We start from the raw sequence: 19,427 nt of genomic DNA, 5'->3' as shown, positions 1-19,427 counted from the left end.
TTAATAGTTGTGTAATATTTATGTATATTGATACAGCATGATTTATTTAATCTTTCATGTTTGAACAACAGGTTGTTTCTATTTTTTCTATTACACACAATGATACACTGAACATCTTTGTATATTAATCTTGTGTATTTAGGATTATTAAGATTCTCAAGTGTGAAATTATTATGCATATATTATCATGCATATATTATTATGCACATTATTATGCATATATTAACATGCATCTGTTATAAATATATGCATGTTTTAAAGGGATATCCACACATACTATCAAATTATTTTCTAAAATGATCGTATGTGTTTGTCTACTCACAAGTATCATCTGTATAACTATTATATGTTGCCACTTCTAATCAGCATTGTTTCCTTTTATTTAAAAAAAAAAAAGATTTTCCAGCAAGATGGCCAAATAGGAACAGCTCTGGTCTGCAGCTCCCAGCAAGATCGACGCAGAAGACAGGTGATTTCTGCATTTCCAACTGAGGTACCTGGTTCATCTCATTGGGACTGGCTGGACAGTGGGTGCAGCCCATGGAGGGCAAGCTGAAGCAGGGCAGGGCATCACCTCACCCAGGAAGTGCAAGGGGTCAGGGGATTTCCCTTTCCTAGCCAAGGGAAGCCATGAGAGACTGTACCAGGTGCAACAGTACACTCCTGCCAAAATACCATGTTTTTCCCATGGTCTTCACAACCCACAGACCCGGAGATTCCCTCCAGTGCCTGGCTCGGCGGGTCCCCCACCCACAGAGCCCAGCAAGCTAAGATCCACTGGCTTGAAATTCTTGCTGCTAGGGCAGCAGTCTGAGATAGACCTGGGATGCTGGAGCTTGGCGGGAGGAGGGGCGTCTGCCATTGATGAGGCTTGAGTAGGTGGTTTTATGCTCACAGTGTAAACAAACCCGCTAGGAAGCTCGAACCAGGTGGAGCCCACCGCAGCTCAATGAGGCCAACTGCCTCTCTAGATTCCACCTCTCTGGGCAGGGCATATCTGAACAAAAAGCAACAGCCCCAGTCAGGGACTTATAGAAAAAACTGTCATCTCCCTGGGACAGAGCATGTGGGGGAAGGGCAGGTGTGGGCACAGCTTCAGCAGACTTAAATGTCCCTGCCTGACAGCTCTAAAGAGAGCAGCAGTTCTCCCAGCATGGTGATTGAGCTCTGATAACAGACAGACTGCCTCCTCAAGTGGGTCCCTAACCCCCGTGTAGCCTGACTGGGAGACACCTCCCAGTTGGGGCCGACAGACATCTCATACAAGAGAGCACTGGCTGGCATCTGGCAGGTGCCCCTCTGGGACGAAGCTTCCAGAGGAAGGATCGGGCAGCAATATTTGCTGCTCTGCAGCCTCCCCTGATGATACCCAGGCAAAGAGAGTCTGGAGTGGACCTCCAGCAAACTCCAACAGACCTGCAGCTGAGGGACCTGTTAGAAGGAAAACTAACAAACAGAAAGGCATAGCATCAACATCAAAAAAAAAAAGGACATCCACACCAAAACCCCATACATAGGTCACCAACATCAAAGACAAAATGTAGATAAAACCACAAAGATGGGGAGAAACCAGCACAGAAAGGCTAAAAATTCTGAAAACCAGAATGCCTCTTCTCCTCCAAAGGATCACAACTTCTCGCCAGCAAGGGAACAAAAATGGATGGAGAATGAGTTTGATGAGTTGACAGAAGTAGGCTTCAGAAGGTGGGTAATAACAAACATCTCCCAGCTAAAGGAGCATATTCTAACCCATCACAAGGAAGCTAAAAACCTTGAAAAAAGGTTAGACGAACGGCTAACTAGAACAACCAGTGTAGAGAAGAATATAAATGAAGAATATAAATCTGATGGAGCTGAAAAACACAGCATGAGAACTTCATGAAGCATACACAAGCTTCAATAGCCAATTAGATCAAGCAGAAGAAAGGATATCAGTGATTGAAGATCAAATTAATGAAATAAAGTGAGAAGAAAAGATTAGAGAAAAAACAGTGAAAAGAAATGAACAAAGCCTCCAAGAAATATGGGACTATGTGAAAAGACCAAATCTACATTCGACTGGTGTACCTGAAAGTAACAGGGAGAATGGAACCAAGTTGGGAAACACTCTTCACGATATTATCCAGGAGAACTTCCCCAACCTAGCAAGGCAGGCCAACATTCAAATTCACAAAATACAGAGAACACCACAAAGATAGTCCTTGAGAAGAACAACCCCAAGACACATAATTTTCAGATTCACCAAGGTTGAAATGAAGGAAAAAATATTAAGGGCAGCCAGAGAGAAAGGTTGGGTTACCCACAAAGTGAAGCCCATCAGACTAACAGCAGATCTCTCAGCAGAAACCCTCCAAGCCAGAAGAGAGTGGGAGGCAATATTCAACATTCTTAAAGAAAAGAATTTTCAACCCAGAATTTCATATCAAGCCAAACTAAGCTTCATAAGTGAAGAATAAATAAAATCCTTAGAGACAAGCAAATGCTGAGAGATTTTGTTACCACCAGGTCTGCCTTACAAGAGCTCCTGAAGGAAGCACTAAACATGGAAAGAAACACCCAGTACCAGTCACTGCAAAAACATGCCAAATTGTAAAGACCATCGATGCCATCAAGAAACTGCATCAACTAACAGTCAAAATAACCAGCTAGCCTTATAATGACAGGATCAAATTACATATAACAATATTAACCTTAAATGTAAATGGGCTAAATGCCCCAATTAAAAGACACAGACTGGCAAATTGGATAAAGAGTCAAGACCCATCGGTGTGCTGTATTCAGGAGACCCATCTCATGTGCAAACACACACACAGGATCAAAATAAAGGGATGAAGGAAGAGCTACCAAGCAAATGGAAAGCCAAAAGAAAAGCAGGGTTTGCAATCCTAGTCTCTGATAAAACAGACTTTAAACCAACAAAGATCAGAAGAGACAAAGAAGGCCATTATATAATGGTAAAGGGATCAATGCAACAACAAGAACTAACTATCCTAAATATATATGCATCCAATACAGGAGCACCCAGATTCAGAAAGCAAGGGTTTAGAGACCTATGACGAGACTTAGACTCCCATACAATAATAGTGTGAGACTTTAACACCCCACTGTCAATATTAGACAGATCAATGAAACAGTAAATTAACAAGGGTATCCAGGACTTGAACTCAGCTCTGGACCAAGTAGACCTAACAGACATCTACAGAATTCTCCACCCCAAATCAATGGAATATGCATTTTTCTCAGCACCACATGACACTTATTCTAAAATTGATCACATAATTGGAAGTAAAGCACTCCTCAGCAAATGTAAAAGAGCACAAATCACAACAAACTGTCTCTCAGACCACAGTGCAATCAAACTAGAACTCAGGATTAAGAAACTCACTCAAAACCACACAACTACATGGAAACTGAACACCCTGCTCCTGAATGACTACTGGGTAAATAACAAAATGAAGGAAGAAATAAAGATGTTCTTTGAACCCAATGAGAATGAAACACAATGTACCAGAATCTCTGGGATACATTTAAAGCAGTGTGTAGAGGGAAAGTTATAGCACTAAATGCCCACAAGAGAAAGCAGGAAAGATCTAAAATTGACAACCTAACATCACAATTAAAAGAACCAGAGAAGCAAGAGCAAGCACACTCAAAAGCTAGCAGAAGGCAAGAAATAACTAAGATCAGAGCAGAACTGAAAGAGATAGAGACATAAAAAACCCTTCAAAAAATCAACGAATCCAGGAGCTGGTTTTTTGAAAAGATTAACAAAATAGATAGACCGCTAGCAAGACTAATAAAGAAGAGAGAAGAATCAAACAGATGCAATAAAAAATGATAAAGGGGATATCACTGCCGATCCCACAGAAATACAAACTACCATCAGAGAATACTATAAACACCTCTATGCAAATAAACTAGAAAATCTAGAGACACGGATAAATTCCTGGACACATACACCCTCCCAAGACTAAAACAGGAAGAAGTCAAATCTCTGAATAGACCAATAACAAGTTGTGAAATGGAGCCAATAATTAATAGCCTACCAACCAAAAAACGTCCAGGACCAGATGGATTCCCAGCCAAATTCTACCAGAGGTACAAAGAGGAGCAGGTACCATTCCTTCTAAAACTATTCTGATTAATAGAAAAAGAGGGAATCCTCCTTAACTTATTTTATGAGGCCAGCATCATCGTGATACCAAAACCTGGCAGAGGCACAACAGAAAAAGAGAATTTTAGGCCAATATCCCTGATGAACATAGATGTGAAAATCCTCAATAAAATACTGGCACACCAAATCCAGCAGCACATCAGAAAGCTTATCCACCACGATCAAGACGGCTAAATCCCTGGGATGCAAGGCTGGCTCAACAGATGCAAATCAATAAATGTAATCCATCACATAAACAGAACCAGTGACAAAAACCACATGATTTCTCAATAGATGCAGAAAAGGCCTTCAACAAAATTCAACAGCACTTCAAGCTAAAAACTCTCAATAAACTAGGTATTGATGGAACATATCTCAAGATAATAAGAGCTATTTATGGCAAATCCACAGCCAAAATCATACCGGATGGGCAAAATCTGGAAGCACTCCCTTTGAAAACCAGCACAAGACAAGGATGCCCTCTCTCACCATGCCTATTCAACATAGTATTGGAAGTTCTGGCCAGGGCAATCAGGCAAGAGAAAGAAATAAAGGGTATTCAGTTTGGAAAAGAGGAACTCAAATTGTCTCTGTTTGCAGATGACATGACTGTATATTTAGAAAACCCCATCATCTCAGCCCAAAATTTCCTGAAGCTGATAAGCAGCTTCAGCAAAGTCTCAGGATCAAAATCAATGTGCAAAAATCACAAGCATTTCTACACACCAATAACAGACAAACAGCCAAATCATGAGTGAACTCCCATTCACAATTGCTACAAAGATAATAAAATACCTAGGAATCCAACTTACAAGGGATGTGAAGGACCTCTTCAAGGAGAACTACAAACCACTGTTCAAGGGAATAAAAGAGGACACAAACAAATGGAAGAACATTCCATGCTCATGGATGGGAAGAATCAATATTGTGAAAATGGCCATACTAGTAGCCCAAGGTAATTTGTAGATTCAATGCTATCCCCATCAAGTTGCCACTGACTTTCTTCACAGAATTGGAAAAAACTATTTTAAATTTCATGTGGAACCAAACAAGAGCCTGCATAGCCAAGACAAGCCTAAGCAAAAAGAACAAAGCTGGAGACATCATGCTACCTGACTTCAAACTATACTACAAGGCTACAGTAACTAAAACAGCATGGTACTGGTACCAAAACAGATATATAGACCAATGGAAGAGAACAGAGCCCTCAGAAATCACACCACACATCTACCACCATCTAATCTTTGACAAACCTGACAAAAACAAGAAATGGGGAAAGGATTCCCTATTTAATAAATGATGTTGGGAAAACTAGCTAGCCATATGCAGAAAGCTAAAACTGAATCCCTTCCTTATACCTTATACAAAAATTAACTCAAGATGGATTAAAGACTTAAATGTAAGACCTAAAACCATAAAAACCCTAGAAGAAAACCTAGGAAATACCATTCAGGACATAGGCATGGGCAAAGACTTCATGACTAAAACACCAAAAGCAATGGTAACAAAAGCCAAAATAGACAAATGGGATCTAATTAAACTAAACAGCTTCTGCACAGCAAAAGAAACTATCTGCAGAGTGAACAGCCAACCTACAGATTGGGAGAAAATTTTTGCAATCTATCCATCTGACAAAGGGCTAATATCCAGAATCTACAAAGAACTTAAACAAATTGACAAGAAAAAAACAAACAACTCCATCAAAAAGTGGGCAAAGGATATGAACAGACACTTCTTAAAAGAAGACATTTATGCAGCCAACAGACATATGAAAAATGCTCATCACTGGTCATCAGAGAAATGCAAATCAAAACCACAGTGAGATACCATCTCACGCCAGTTAGAATGGCAATTATTAGAGTCAGGAAACAACAGATGCTGGAGAGGATGTGGAGAAATAGGATCACTTTTACACTGTTGGCAGGAGTGCAAATTAGTTCAACCATTGTGGAAGACAGTGTGGCGATTCCTCAAGGATCTAGAACTAGAAATACCATTTGACCCAGCAATCGTATTACTGGGTATATACCCAAAGGATTATAAATCATGCTACTACAAAGACACATGCACACGTATGTTTACTGTGGCACTATTCACAATAGCAAAGACTTGGAACCAACTCAAATGTCCATCAATCATAGACTGGATAAAGAAAATGTGGCACATATACACCATAGAATACTATGCAGCCATAGAAAAGGATGAGTTCACGTCCTTTGCAGGGACATGGATGAAGCTGGAAACTGTCATTATCAGCAAACTATCACAAGGAAGAAAACCAAACACCGGATGTTCTCGCTCATAGGTGGGAATTGAACAATGAGATTACTTAGACACAGGGTGGGGAACATCACACACCAGGGCCTGTTGGGGTGTTGGGGCTGGGGGAGGGATAGCATTAGGAGAAATACCTAATGTAAATGATGAGTTGATGGGTGCAGCAAACCAACATGGCACATGTATACCTATGTACCAAATCTGCACTTTGTACACCTGTACCTCAGAACTTAAAGTATAATAAAAAAAAAAAAAAGCTTCACCAGTTTTGTAAATAAAAATTGTATCTGAGTTAGTTTATTCATTCGCAGTTGTTCATTTGGTTTTCCTTTTTGTGAGTTGTCTGAATAAGATGGTTATGTGATTAAAATATGCACATTCCTATGAGAAGTATAAACTAGTAGATTAGCACCAAATATATTAATGTTCTTCTACAATACTTGTGGCCCAGTCAAATTTTCTTTCATAAATACAACCTAAATAAAGCAAAATATGAAGCAATGCTTACCCTTCTTTGGACATTTTGAGGAATCTTCTGCTGACCTAACTTCTTCTTCTTCTTGTTCTTCTTCTTCTTCTTCTTTTACTTCTCTTTTGTCTTCATTTTCTTTCTCTCCTTTAGACTCCTTTCTTGATGTCATGACTAATTCCTCTAGATCTTTATTTTTTATAAGGGTATGATGAAGTTTCTCATATGCATCTTCAAACTTTTCCTCTGCCTGTTTGGCTCTCTTTTCAACCTCCCTGATACGAAAGAGAAACACAACAAAATAGAAAGGGTTGAAAAAGTATTTTTGACTTAGAAACTCATTTTCTAAAAAGGCAGTGAGATTAGATGAACGTCTCTGAAGGGTAGAAATAAGGGAAGCAACAGCATCAATGATTGATTGAGAACTGAGGCCCAGGAGCAACTCTGAATGCTAATGTCAGAGTAGAAATCACGCTGCTATTTAAGAATATATTTATCATTTCTTAATAAAATCTGATTTGGGGTATCTGGAATTCTCCATCAATGGCCAGGGAACTCCCTTTCAAGAGTTAATTTTGGCTTCTCTTAATTGATGTGATCCAACAAACTAAATTCAACAGAGTCCCTTCTTTTCTAAAACCAAATTTTTGTAATCAAAGAAACCAGCATGAGATGTGCTTCTTAGCTACTACAGCACATTATATGTCTACATGGCTACGCTCTTCTCCTGGCATCCCCAGCCATCTTAACTATATCGCCCTTTGTACTCTTTGATATATGTAACATTCTTTCCCAAGCACAATAGTTTCTCCTAGTTCCATCTATTTCCCTAAGTCATCTCTTAGAAACATATTGAATTGGATCACTCTAACACCCCCCTCCAACACACACAAATACTTTGACTTCCTCTATCTTTCCACTGTAGATAAGGATGGATAAGATGTTCCCACCAGGGCACTGTAGTTTACTGCCTCTAGCAGAACATGTGGAGATATGCATCCCCCTAGTAAGGATACAGAAAGCAGGAGAGCCAAAGGGAAGCCAAAAAGTATGAATTTCTCAGTCAAGCCTTCTGGCCAGCCCATTTTCATCCTCTTACCATTGTGTTGACTCATACTTACAGTAACTTCTCCTGCATATGTTCAATTACAGCCATTGCTTCAAGATATTTTTGGGCCAATGTACCTTGCTTAGCTGATTCTCTCTGACAGAGGAAATATGAGATATGAATGAACTGATAGTCTCAACAATTGGTATTCTACTTTTTCAGGATGTTCTGGATCAAACCTTCCAGAATATTCTTTTTCTACTAACCATATCTATCTAATAAATGGTTAAGCACACCCTTAATACAAAAAAAAAATAGGGATTGTCTGTGGCCAGATAGCATAGAAGCTTCCAAATTATTCATGCTACAGGTGAATAAGAATTTGATTGGAATTGTAAAGAAGCAGCAGGGGAAACAGTAAAAACAAAAAGAAACAGAGAAATAAAAAAAGATTTAAAAAATAAGGAGAAGGGTCAACATGATTCTTTATAAGTCAAGTTAAAGATCAAGGAAGCTAACTTGTATATCTGTCTTACTAATAATTTACTTCGCTAAGAATGTCACATTGCAAAATCCAATGAAGTCTTTAAATTCCTTAGGGAACTTTATAAATATCAGTTGAAGATGTAAATCTTACCAGGCAAAGAAAATATGGAAAAAAGATAACCTCTTTAATGTATTTTGACTCTATATAAGAGGAAGGTGAGAGAGAAAATTTAGAGGACAAAAACTATAAGTATATTTTTAATTGAATATTAACATTTTCCCAGAACAGTGTACTTTTAAAGTCTCATTCATCCATGTCTCCCAAGCAGAGTCAAGTACAAGGTAAAGTCTACATTACAGATGGAAACAGAGAGAGAAGAGGGCGGACAGCCTGCCACAATCACAGCATGATCCAGTGGGCTAAAGCAAACCTGCATCTAAGCCTGTCATCCTCACTCACACATCCCATCATACCACTCTACCTTTTTCTAAAAGAGAAAAGAACTTGTGTTAGTCTCTTCACTATTTATTTATTTATTTATTCTTTTTCTTTTTTAGAGATCTTGCTCTGTCACCCAGGTTACAGTGCAGTGGCATTATCATAGCTCACTGTAGCCTTGACCTCCTAGACTCAAGCAATCCTTCCACCTCAGCCTCCCAAGTGGCTGGGACTACAGGTGCATACCACCATGCACAGCCAATTTTTCATTTTTTTGGTAGAGATTGGGTCTTGCTATGTTATCCAGGCTGGTCTTGAACTCCTGGCCTCAAGTGATCCTCCTGCTTCAGCCTCCCAAGTTCTGAGATTATAGGCACTGGCCACCACACTTGGCCAACTTCTTCAGTTTTGTGCTAGATATTAGACTCTTCTTTTCTCTGTCACATATTTTTCTCTTTCTGTTTTGTTGCTTCTTTTGGGTAACTTGTTTGGAAAGTACACACTATCATTTTTCACCCTGAACCAAACGTATGTGATGTGGCTGTGCCTGCATGGCACACACTACTAACTTATTTGTTCTTCTAGAAGAAAGGGTTTCAGAGCAGAGGCTTCTAGAACTGGAATTCCACACATGGCTTACAGTCCTATGAAACAACTAAAACTATCGGTGGAATCCAAGATAAACCAGGATTGTCTGCTACTACCTGTGTGCATTTGAGCCTTCTGACTCCCTCCTCATTCTGTCAATGGATATAAATTGAGTTACAATACGCTAGGAAAACATCCCTTTCTTCTGATACTGGCAAGTACAGATTGTTTTGTGGTCCATTTCAAGTCCTTCAATAGGAGAGTTTCCAACCGTGGTCTGAAATGACATTTTGGACATTCCCGTGGTCTGAAATGCTGGTTGTGGGGCTGCTAGCATCCTCTACGTGTGGCAGATGGCAATCCCCCATGCATCACCCATATACTGATGCAGGTGCCTCAAGGCTAATTACAGTTACTGCCACAGGCCTTCTTCTCAGGCTCCAAACCTTCCTCTGGCTTTTATGCTCTTTTACTCACTATATAACAGAGACAAACATGGACCACGCAGCTCTTGGAATCAATTGTATTGGACCCTCCTTGCTTGTGCCTATGTGCTGTAGCTTCCAGTTAGTCTCCGTCTGACATCAATTCTGCCTTTAGATTTTTTTAGCTTGGCCTTCCTGGGGTTTGACTCTACTAATGGGCTTTGGGTTGCATCTCTATGGCTTGGGAGTGCATCAGGGAAGATCCCACTCCAGATTCAGCTCCTTGGATTCAATTCTGGACTCCTAGTTGGACTGGGTGCTCCTATCAGCTTTGGACATATTTTCTGGAGCCACCAATTTCAATTGCCCTTCCCTGATGTTGTTATAAAATGGGTAAATCAATCACTGCTCTTAATACCTGTGCCTGGGATACAAGGTATTGTGTAAGGAAAACACAGACATCTAAGGGCCTCCTTCATCCAAAATGACAGAGTTAAAGGCAGAAAGTCTAATCTTGTGTTGAAAATACTGCTGGGGCTGGGGCAGTGACTCACACCTGTAACAGCACTGTGGGAGGCTGAGGCAGGTGGATCACCTGAGGTCAGGAGTTTGAGACCAGCCTGACCAACATAGTGAAATCTCGTCTCTACTAAAAATACAAAATTAGCCAGGCATGGTGGCACATGCCTGTAATCCCAGCTACTTGGGAGGCTGAGGCACGAGAATTGCTTGAACCCGGGAGGTGGAGGTTGTAGTGAGCCGAGATTGCACCATTGCACTCCAGCCTGGGCAATAAGAGCGAAACTCTGTCTCCAAAGAAAAAAAAAAAAAAAAAAAGGAAGAAAGAAAGAGAGAAAGAGAAAAAGAAAGAAAGAAAAAGAAAATACTATTGATTTTCAGCAATATTTTCTGGCCCCCACTCACCCTTCCAAAAGAGTTCATAGGTGATCCAGCAAAATCCCCTATCTTTCTCATATACTTCAACTCTTTACAGACAGCCAGGACCCATAGCTTTAAGATGAGCCTGAGATTATTTCTAATGTATTGCTTGTTAGGGCAGGAGACTTATGGGCAACCCTATTCACACTGACAAGCACTTGTAGTTAGGGTCCACTGTAGCTCTCGGCATTTTTGGTAGATGCTTAGGAGAGTTTGTTGAATATAGTCATCCCATATCTCCATCAGTCAGCTGAAATGTTATGGAATTCAAGCTGCTTGCCCTACAAGAACAATGTTGGAACGATTCGGATTAAAAGAGGGCTACAGAGTTGCTGTGTAATAAGTTTTCAGAGCTGATTATACTGGGCCGCACCTAAAGGCAGAGTGCCCTTCCTCCAAGTAAGGCAGGGTCAAAGTTAATGCTGCTTAATGGGATCATTGGGTTCACCAGCGAAATCAAGCACACTGTCAAACTGGGTAGTTGTGCTTGTATATGGCCTGGCAGGTTTTTTTTTTTTTTTTTTTTTGGTAAGTGGATGCCCACTTTGAGTATAATCCCCACAAAGTCCTATCTCCCGGATAACTAAGTAGTTTGAAATAATGGATTGTCCAGACCTCTGTTATGGTTCTAAGTTGCCAGGTAACCACATGAAGGGGGCCTGATTGCTCAGGTCAAGCAAGTAACCTGCCCAATCTGATGATGACTTACCACCACTCTTCTTAAGATATCACTCATATCACAACTGCTAGAAAATCCCCCACTGTAATCATTTACAGGAGAGAACACTAGGAGTAACTGGAATTCTCCATGCTCAGGTCCCTAGCTTCCTAGTTGTCTGGAGCTACTTCTCACTAGAAACCCAGGACTCAATTATCTCTTGGAGCTTTGCTGTTGTCCAGCTGAGCTCCCAGGGACATGGTAAGTTATACCTGTAGACCATGAGGCTTCTGCTTCCCTAACTCTTCCTTTGTTTTTTCTTTCCTTCCCCAGTGTCAATCAAATGTACTGCCCATATAAGCCAGGGGGGCTGCTTGGTTCCCTATTTTAAGATGGTCTAGAGGAAAAGGATAAAAGCGCCTCACTTGTCCGGGTGCGGTGGCTCACACCTGTAATCCCAGCACTTTGGGAGACCGAGGCGGGTGGATCACAAGGTCAGGAGTTCAAGACCAGCCTAGCCAATACAGTGAAACCCCGTCTCTACTAAAAATACAAAAATTAGCTGGGCGTGGTGATGCGCGCCTGTAATCCCAGCTACTCAGGAGCCTGAGGCAGAAGAATCACTTGAACCCAGCAGGCAAAGGTTTCAGTGAGCAAGATCGTACCACTGCACTCCAGCCTGGGCAACAGAGCAAGACTCCATCTAGAAAAAAAAAAAAAGCCCCTCACTCAAGCTCTAGCTCATTTAACTCTCAGCCAATCAGTAACAAAAGACCCAAGAAGATTAATTAACAAACTCCTATTTTAGAGGGCTAGGGACTTCCCTGGAGCCCCGCATGCACAGTTAGACTTCAATGCCAACCCATAGTTACCCCCTCCTCACTTTAATCTAAAAATCACACCCAGGGATGGAGATTTAAAATGCTAATGCTACATATGATGTATGAAGAAGCACAGCGAACCACTGTGCGAGTGTCAGAAAAACCCTCCTATACATGCCCTGATATAACCCTTCCCCATAGAAAAACCCTACAAAACTAAACCACACACTACCCTTGGGGAACAGCCCAATCCTTCTCCTTTCTTGTCACTGGCTGTCTTGTACAGAAGCTAAATAAACTTGCTCTTTGCTACTATACCTAGTAGTCTTTATACTGGGAGATTGCAAGAAAAGAACCCATGGTGCCGGTAACACTGAGAGTTGTATTTTTAGACCAGGAAGACAGAGTACAGCTGCCCAATAGGTCTGGTGGCTTGGACTTGTATCCCTACTAAATGGTTATTTTTGTTCTTAGGACCAGAGGCGAGTGTCTGTTAAAATGGATAAAGGAAAAACAAAAACAAAAAAAATAATAATAATAAAGGAAAACCTTACAGTGAAAGTTTGGAAACCTTAACCTTTCCACAGGGAGCCCCAGCCCCAGCAGCTTTGTGAATGGAAAGAACACAGAGCTTTGGCCCTGCCTGCCCCACAGGTCCTGCAGTGCAGTCTGAATCAAGACACACCTTCCCCAGCTCCACCCCATGGGCCAAATCTCTAATATCCTAAGCTAGTTCAAAGAAACTCTATTCTCTGAGAACCAACATCCCCAAATATCAATCAACCTCGTCCCCTGCTAGAATAGCACAATTAGGCCTCTTCTGTTTGAGCGCCTGGTGATTGAAGCCACTTTTGCAAAATTATGATGGTAAGATAAATCTGACAGGGCTGACTCCATCTTGCTTGAGTCTCACAGACTCGCTGACTTGGCTCATTCCAGGGCGGGGGCAAAGTTTAAATGATAATAGCTCTTCCCCAAAACTAAACTACCCTTGTAAAACTAATGAAAGACCACCAAGTTAGTATGAGAGGGACCTGAATTCAGCCATTATTCCAGAGGTCACAAGATTTGCGACTTCCCCAATTACGCCTGTAAATAACATCATTATTGTAGAACATAAGGTTGGTATTTTGAGATGTCTTTTCAAGTTTCTGACAGCAGGATGGTGCCACTGTGACTCATACCTCAAGTAGTCCTGTGGCCCCCACCCAGAAATGGACTCAGTGCATGAGGACCATTTTCCATACCCCATGATCGCATCCCCAACCAGTAAGCAACAGCCACACCCTGGCCTCCTGCCTACCAAACTATCTTGGAAAAAACCTACCCTTTGAGCCTTCAAGAAGATTGATCTGAGTAGTAACTCCATCTCCTACATGGTGTGGCCAGCTTCGTGTCAGCTAAACTCTTTCTTTACTGCAATGCTGTTTTCCCAGATAATTGATTGTGTCTGTGCAATGGGCAGGAAGGACCCACTGGGAAGTCACATGATGCCTTTCTACTTGTGCAGTACTCCAGCCACCATTCCACAGGAAGAACGTGACTCTTCTTGGCTTCCAGGAACTTGCAAGTACTTGTACATCTGGATGTGGCATTTCAGTCCTCTCTCCAGATTTTTTGGTTAATCAGAACCTAGACAGTTTGGTTTTTAGTGATCTATAGTAGCAGCAGCAAATTTTCAAAAGCTTAGAGATGACCTTACTGGTCCATGTTCTCTTTACCTGGGCTATCTATATGGCACTGCCAGTATCACACAGAATGGCAGTACCTGGGGGCAATGGACCTCGCACTATCAAAGACGTGTGATGCTCCTCAGTTTTTTCCCAGGCTGCACGCTCCTAGTTTCCTGACTGCTTCCTGCCTGGCTTCAGGGCCTAGCCTGGACGGCATACCGGTTCTAACTTTAGGAAAGCCAAGTCTGAGGCAGGAGGGCTTGTAGCTGGGACTGGTGGGGGTTAGCAGATAAAAAGCTGCTATCCGTTGTCTTTGTCTCCCTTTTTAAAAAATCTCGGCCGGGTGTGGTGGCTCACACCTGTAATCCCAGCACTTTGGGAGGCCAAAGCAGGAGGATCACAAGGTCAGGAGTTCAAGACCAGCCTGACCAACATAATGAAACCCCGTTGCTACTAAAAATACAAAAAATTAGCCAGGCATGGTGGTGGGCACCTGTTATCCCAGCTACGCAGGAGGCTGAGGCAGGAGAATTGCTTGAACTTGGGAGGCAGAGGTTGCAGTAAGCTGAGATCGCACCATTGCACTCCAGCCCGGGTGACAGTGCGAGACTCTATCTCAAAAAAGAAAAAGAAAAAAAAAAAAATCTCATGACATTGTATTCCATTCCCAGTGCTCCCTCTTACATATTTGCCTCACAGTCTTAGTGACCAACATAGTGATGTATTATTTTTAAAACTTGTTCAAAGTTCTCTGATGTCTCCCAAGGCACCACTTTGGGAGAATGTGCTGAAGGAAATTAAAATATATTGCCCCCAAAATATATTTATTTGACGTATTTTGAAATAGCCACTGCCTGGCCAGGAAACAAAAGTGGCCTTGCAAAGCTGTCTTTTGTGGGAAAAATTTGCATCTGTAGAGAATTTCCATTAAAGCAGTCACCACCCCTTCCCCTTTCTATGCCTTTCCAGGACCCAGGAGAGAGTGAGAGTCTGATGCCTTTTGAAATCTAAAAATAAACATTATTATCTCTTCTCTCTGAGGGAGGCTTCATCTACATAACAAGGCCACCTTTGCCAGCCAAGCTTCTTCCTTTTCTCTCTCTCTCAACCAGTCTTGTCACTAACCTGATTCACCAAGGTAACCTGTTTCTAGCCATACTCAGTCTGTATTCTTTACTGTGGCCCCAGGATGGTATATGAGCTTCCATAACTCACTGGGAAACTGGATCTTCATTCTGAAGGGTCTCGTGTATACATGTTAAACAAATTTATATGCCTTTTCTCCTATTAATCAATTTGCCTCACACCAGTGATTTTTCAGCAAACCTTTAGGGGGCCAAGAGCCTATGGCTCACACACCCCTCATAATGAAATAGTTCTTAACTTTAGCATGGAGAAATTTGACAAAATCTGTTGATCCTCCAATCCAAGAAAATGTACAATGTCAACATACACTCAAAATGTTACCACCACCTCAGGGAATTAGTGGGATAAAGCCCATCCATAAACTCCTAAAGTCACAGTGCTCTGTAGAGAGTGAGATACTGATCAATGGCTGACTGAAATCTACCATGGTCCTACAACCAAACTTCTGTGGAGACAGTTTAAACCTGCTTTCTTGCTGAGTTTCCACAGCTACTGTCTCTAAGTTTCCAGTTTCCCGACAATTATTGTTCTTAGGAGTATGTGCTTATTATCACAGCTCTCAACAAAGTCTACTAAATGAATGTTTAAAAATCAGTCAAATACTGACCAAGAGATTGTTAAACTAAGGAAAGAGATGAAATACTGATGTTAAAATGGGGTTTAGGCCGGGTGCAATGGCTCACGTCTGTAATCCCAGCACTTTGGGAGGCTGAGGTGGTTGGATCACCTGATGAATTCAGGAGTTCGAGACCAGCCTGGCCAACATGGTGAAACCCCATCCCTACTAAAAATACAAAAATTAGCTGGGCATGGTGGCAGGCACCTGTAATCCCAGCTACTCCGCAGACTGAGACAGGAGAATCTCTTGAACCCGGGAGGCAGAGCAAAACTCTGTCTCAAAAAAAAGAGGTTTAAAGATGAGAATGAGAAGCTTTTGTAAAGTTAAGGTGAAAATATGAGTTTTCCAGGAATTATGTTGGAAGAAAAATATCTCTAAAATACATAACTTAGGAACCCCTGGTCCCCTTGGAGTAGCTAAAAGTGATGTTAGCACCATATCATGTTTGTGCAATGTTAAATAGTGTTGAATTCCCTAGTTGGGTTTCAGATACATACCCAGGAAGACAACACATCTGTTTCAAATAGAGGTTTGGAATGAACATTTTCATCTTCTCCAATGAATCGAATTAGTTTTTCCTCCTCTGTAGATGTTGAAGGTTGCTAGAACACAGAAACCCGCGGACCTGTTAGCAAGCTGGTGGGTAACACAGTGGCACACCAGCAAGTTTCCTGGCACCATGTTGGAAGCTTACATTTTTCATTTGCTTTAATCATACAACAAGCATTTTTGAAGACTTTCACATAGCAAACGCTGTGAAAAACTGGTGGGATGGGGAGTGTGGACAACGGGATATAACCATGGGAAAAACAAAGAGGATTTCTTCCAGCTTCCAGGAACTGACAGTACTGTAGGAGAGATATATAATAAAATGAATAATTATGGTATAACATGATTACTGTTAGCATAAAAGTGTGTTCCAAAGGCTGTGCGCACCCAGAAAAGGGTCATGCATTCTTCCTAGGTACTTCAGGAATTATTAACAGAGAAAATGATATTTAAAGGCTGAACGGGTGCTGTAAAATAGAGAGGAAAGGGGCTGAACTAAGTCTACAGGTAGCAGTAGTAGTAGTAGTAGTAGTAGTAGTAGTAGTAGTAGTAGTAGCAGCAGCAATGGTTTTGTCAACAGAAAAGGGGTCTTATCCCAGACCCCAAGAGCAGGTTCTTTGATCTCACACAGGATAAAATTCAGGGTGACTCACAGAGTATAGTAAAGCAAAAGCAGTTTATTAGAAATTACTCTATTACAGAGGAGGGTATCCTCAGAAAGCAAGAGGAGAAATGCCCTTACATAAATATAATGCTTGCTTATATAGGAGATTAAGGCTAGGAATAGTGTACTTTATTATAAAGCCTGGTGATCAGCTTGTGACAGGCTATTAGTATTTTTATTCTTTAATGTAACTGTTGATTTCAGCAATAATTTATGAGTGTACTATCAGAGACGTATGAACCAGAAAAACTCCATCTTAAAGAGCAGCTGGGTACCATGAGGCTAAAACCTACTGGGCTGCCTCCCCAGATGCTTCTAAGTCATAGGATGAGATAAAAGGTCAGCACAAAATACAGGTCATAAAGACCTTGCTGATAAAACAAGTTGCAGTAAAGAAGCGGGCCAAAACCCACCAAAACCACAATGGCCACGAGAGTGACCTCTGGTCGTCCTCACTGCTATACTCCTATCAGCGCCATGACAGTTTACAAATGCCATGACAATGTCAGGAAGTTACCCTATATGGTCTAAAAAGGGGAGGCATGAATAATCCACCCCTTGTTCAGGATATCATTAAGAAAATGGGCAACCAGCAGCCCTTAAGTCTACTCTGTCTGTGGAGTAGCTGTTCTTTTATTCCTTTACTTTCTTAATAAACTTGCTTTCACTTTGGACTGCAAACTTGCCCTGAATTCTTTCTTGTGCAAGATCCAAGAACCCTCTCCTGGGTCTGAATCGTGACCCCTTTCCTGTAACAGTACCACTATCTTTAAAGTGAAACGCATTTTTAAACTGAGAATGCCTTTTTCCATTGACTCGATTCCTCAACCATAAACATCTTGTGATTAAGAGTGTCCAATTTCCTGGGAAATTAACCCAGTAGGTTTTGCTTTATCTGGACTTTATTCAAGATGGAGTCATTCTAGTTAAGACACCTCTGACAATTTCCACTTATTCTGTGCCTTCTATATACCAAACACTTTACCAGAAAGAAAACAGAAAATGACGATTGAAATAGGCTTAGGTGTTACATAATATTTTTGTTCTGTTGTCCTGCCTGTGCAGTGAGTAGAAGACCTAGTTCAGAGCCTGGAGTCATGCCAACACTTAAACTATATACAGAGAAGAAACACATCAGAGAAGTAAATTAAGACATTGTAGAGAGTATTAGGCAATCATGAGTTTTAGAAGCCAAAGACAGTAGTAGTCAATCTAAGAATTAGCAAGGACTCTTGTGCCAGACTTAACTGGGTTTGAATATTGGTTCTGCCACTTACAGCTATATGATTTTGGGTAAGTCAATCAACCTCTCTGAGCTTCAGTTTTCTTATCTGTAAAATGGGGGCAATAATATATACCTTGAAGTTGTGTTGCATAGATAAGAGATAATATGTGCAAAGTATATCACTCATGATAGGCACTCAATTTTTGGTAATCCTTGTATTATTATTACAAATGTCCCAGGAAGGGCTTTTATTACTACAAATGCCCCTGCAGGGGTTAAGACAGGGTAAAGGGAGGAGAGGTCTGGTGATGGGCCTGGGAGGAGGGCAAAAGGCAGCTCAGAATGGGAGCTGAAGAAGTGGAAATATGGAGTTTCAAAGTGTTATCTGAAAAATGTGGCAATGAAGGGCTAAAAAAATAGCACCAGAATGAGAGGTAGGTTGTGTAGTTAATGGTAATATAGGTATAAATGAGGCTAATGGAAAATGGCTGGATTTAGAAGGGAAAAGGAACATCCCTTCCTCTGAAAATAAAGTGACAAAGATAAATATTTCTGCAGGTTTGGCTAAATCTATATGAGAAAAAGAAGGAAACTGAAGAGTTCACTCCAGACCACCTACTTCTATTCTCCACTGTGTGTGTGTCTCTCTCTCTCTATATATAATTTCCCCCACTATATATATATATATTATATATACATAAAGGGTCCAGGCATGGTGGCTCATATCTGTAATACCAGCACTTTAGGAGGCCGAGGTAAGACGATCACTTGAGACCAGGAGTTCAACACCAGCCTGGGCAACATAGCAAGATCCCATCTCTATTTTAAAAATTTTAAAAATTAGCTAGGCATGGTGGTGCATGACTGTAGTCCTAGCTACTCAAGAGGCTGAGGTAGGAGGATCATTTGAGCCCCAGAGTTCGAGGTTAGAGAGAGCTATGATGACACCACAGCACTCCAACCTGGGTGACAGAGCAAGACTCTGTCTCTAAAACATATATATGTATGTATGTATATAGGAGGAAAAACAAATACCAAATAATCTTACTTCTTCTGCTTTCTCTTTATTTTCCTCCTGAAGTTTCCTATCCTCCTTACTTTCTTCTTCATCCTCTTGAAGAGACTCATCTATTTCAGGCTCAATGAATTCTTTTACAGCCTCCTGTGAGATGAAACAGTATGATGATTAAAGGATGTATATAAATATTAGCAATTATTTGTTCAAAAATATTTAATGAGCACTAATCC

At 41.1% G+C, this 19,427-nt stretch overlaps 1 protein-coding gene across 2 annotated transcripts in view; it reads right to left on the bottom strand.

Annotated features, from left to right (window-relative positions):
* AXDND1 (axonemal dynein light chain domain containing 1) overlaps nt 1–19,427 on the bottom strand; it is a 201,704-nt gene that overhangs the window by 14,228 nt on the left and 168,049 nt on the right. For both annotated transcript variants that reach the window (XM_078000904.1, XM_001115400.5), the window contains exons 22-25: nt 19,228–19,341; nt 16,239–16,343; nt 8,021–8,103; nt 6,939–7,174 (exon numbers count right to left, since the gene is read on the bottom strand). In XM_078000904.1, coding sequence (XP_077857030.1) covers nt 6,939–7,174; nt 8,021–8,103; nt 16,239–16,343; nt 19,228–19,341 — 538 coding nt within the window. The remainder of the gene's footprint in view (nt 1–6,938; nt 7,175–8,020; nt 8,104–16,238; nt 16,344–19,227; nt 19,342–19,427) is intronic.

Source organism: Macaca mulatta, chromosome 1 (genome assembly GCF_049350105.2).
Source record: "Macaca mulatta isolate MMU2019108-1 chromosome 1, T2T-MMU8v2.0, whole genome shotgun sequence".
In the NCBI taxonomy this organism is placed as follows: domain Eukaryota; kingdom Metazoa; phylum Chordata; class Mammalia; order Primates; family Cercopithecidae; genus Macaca; species Macaca mulatta.
This window is presented reverse-complemented; position numbering and strand designations above follow the sequence as displayed.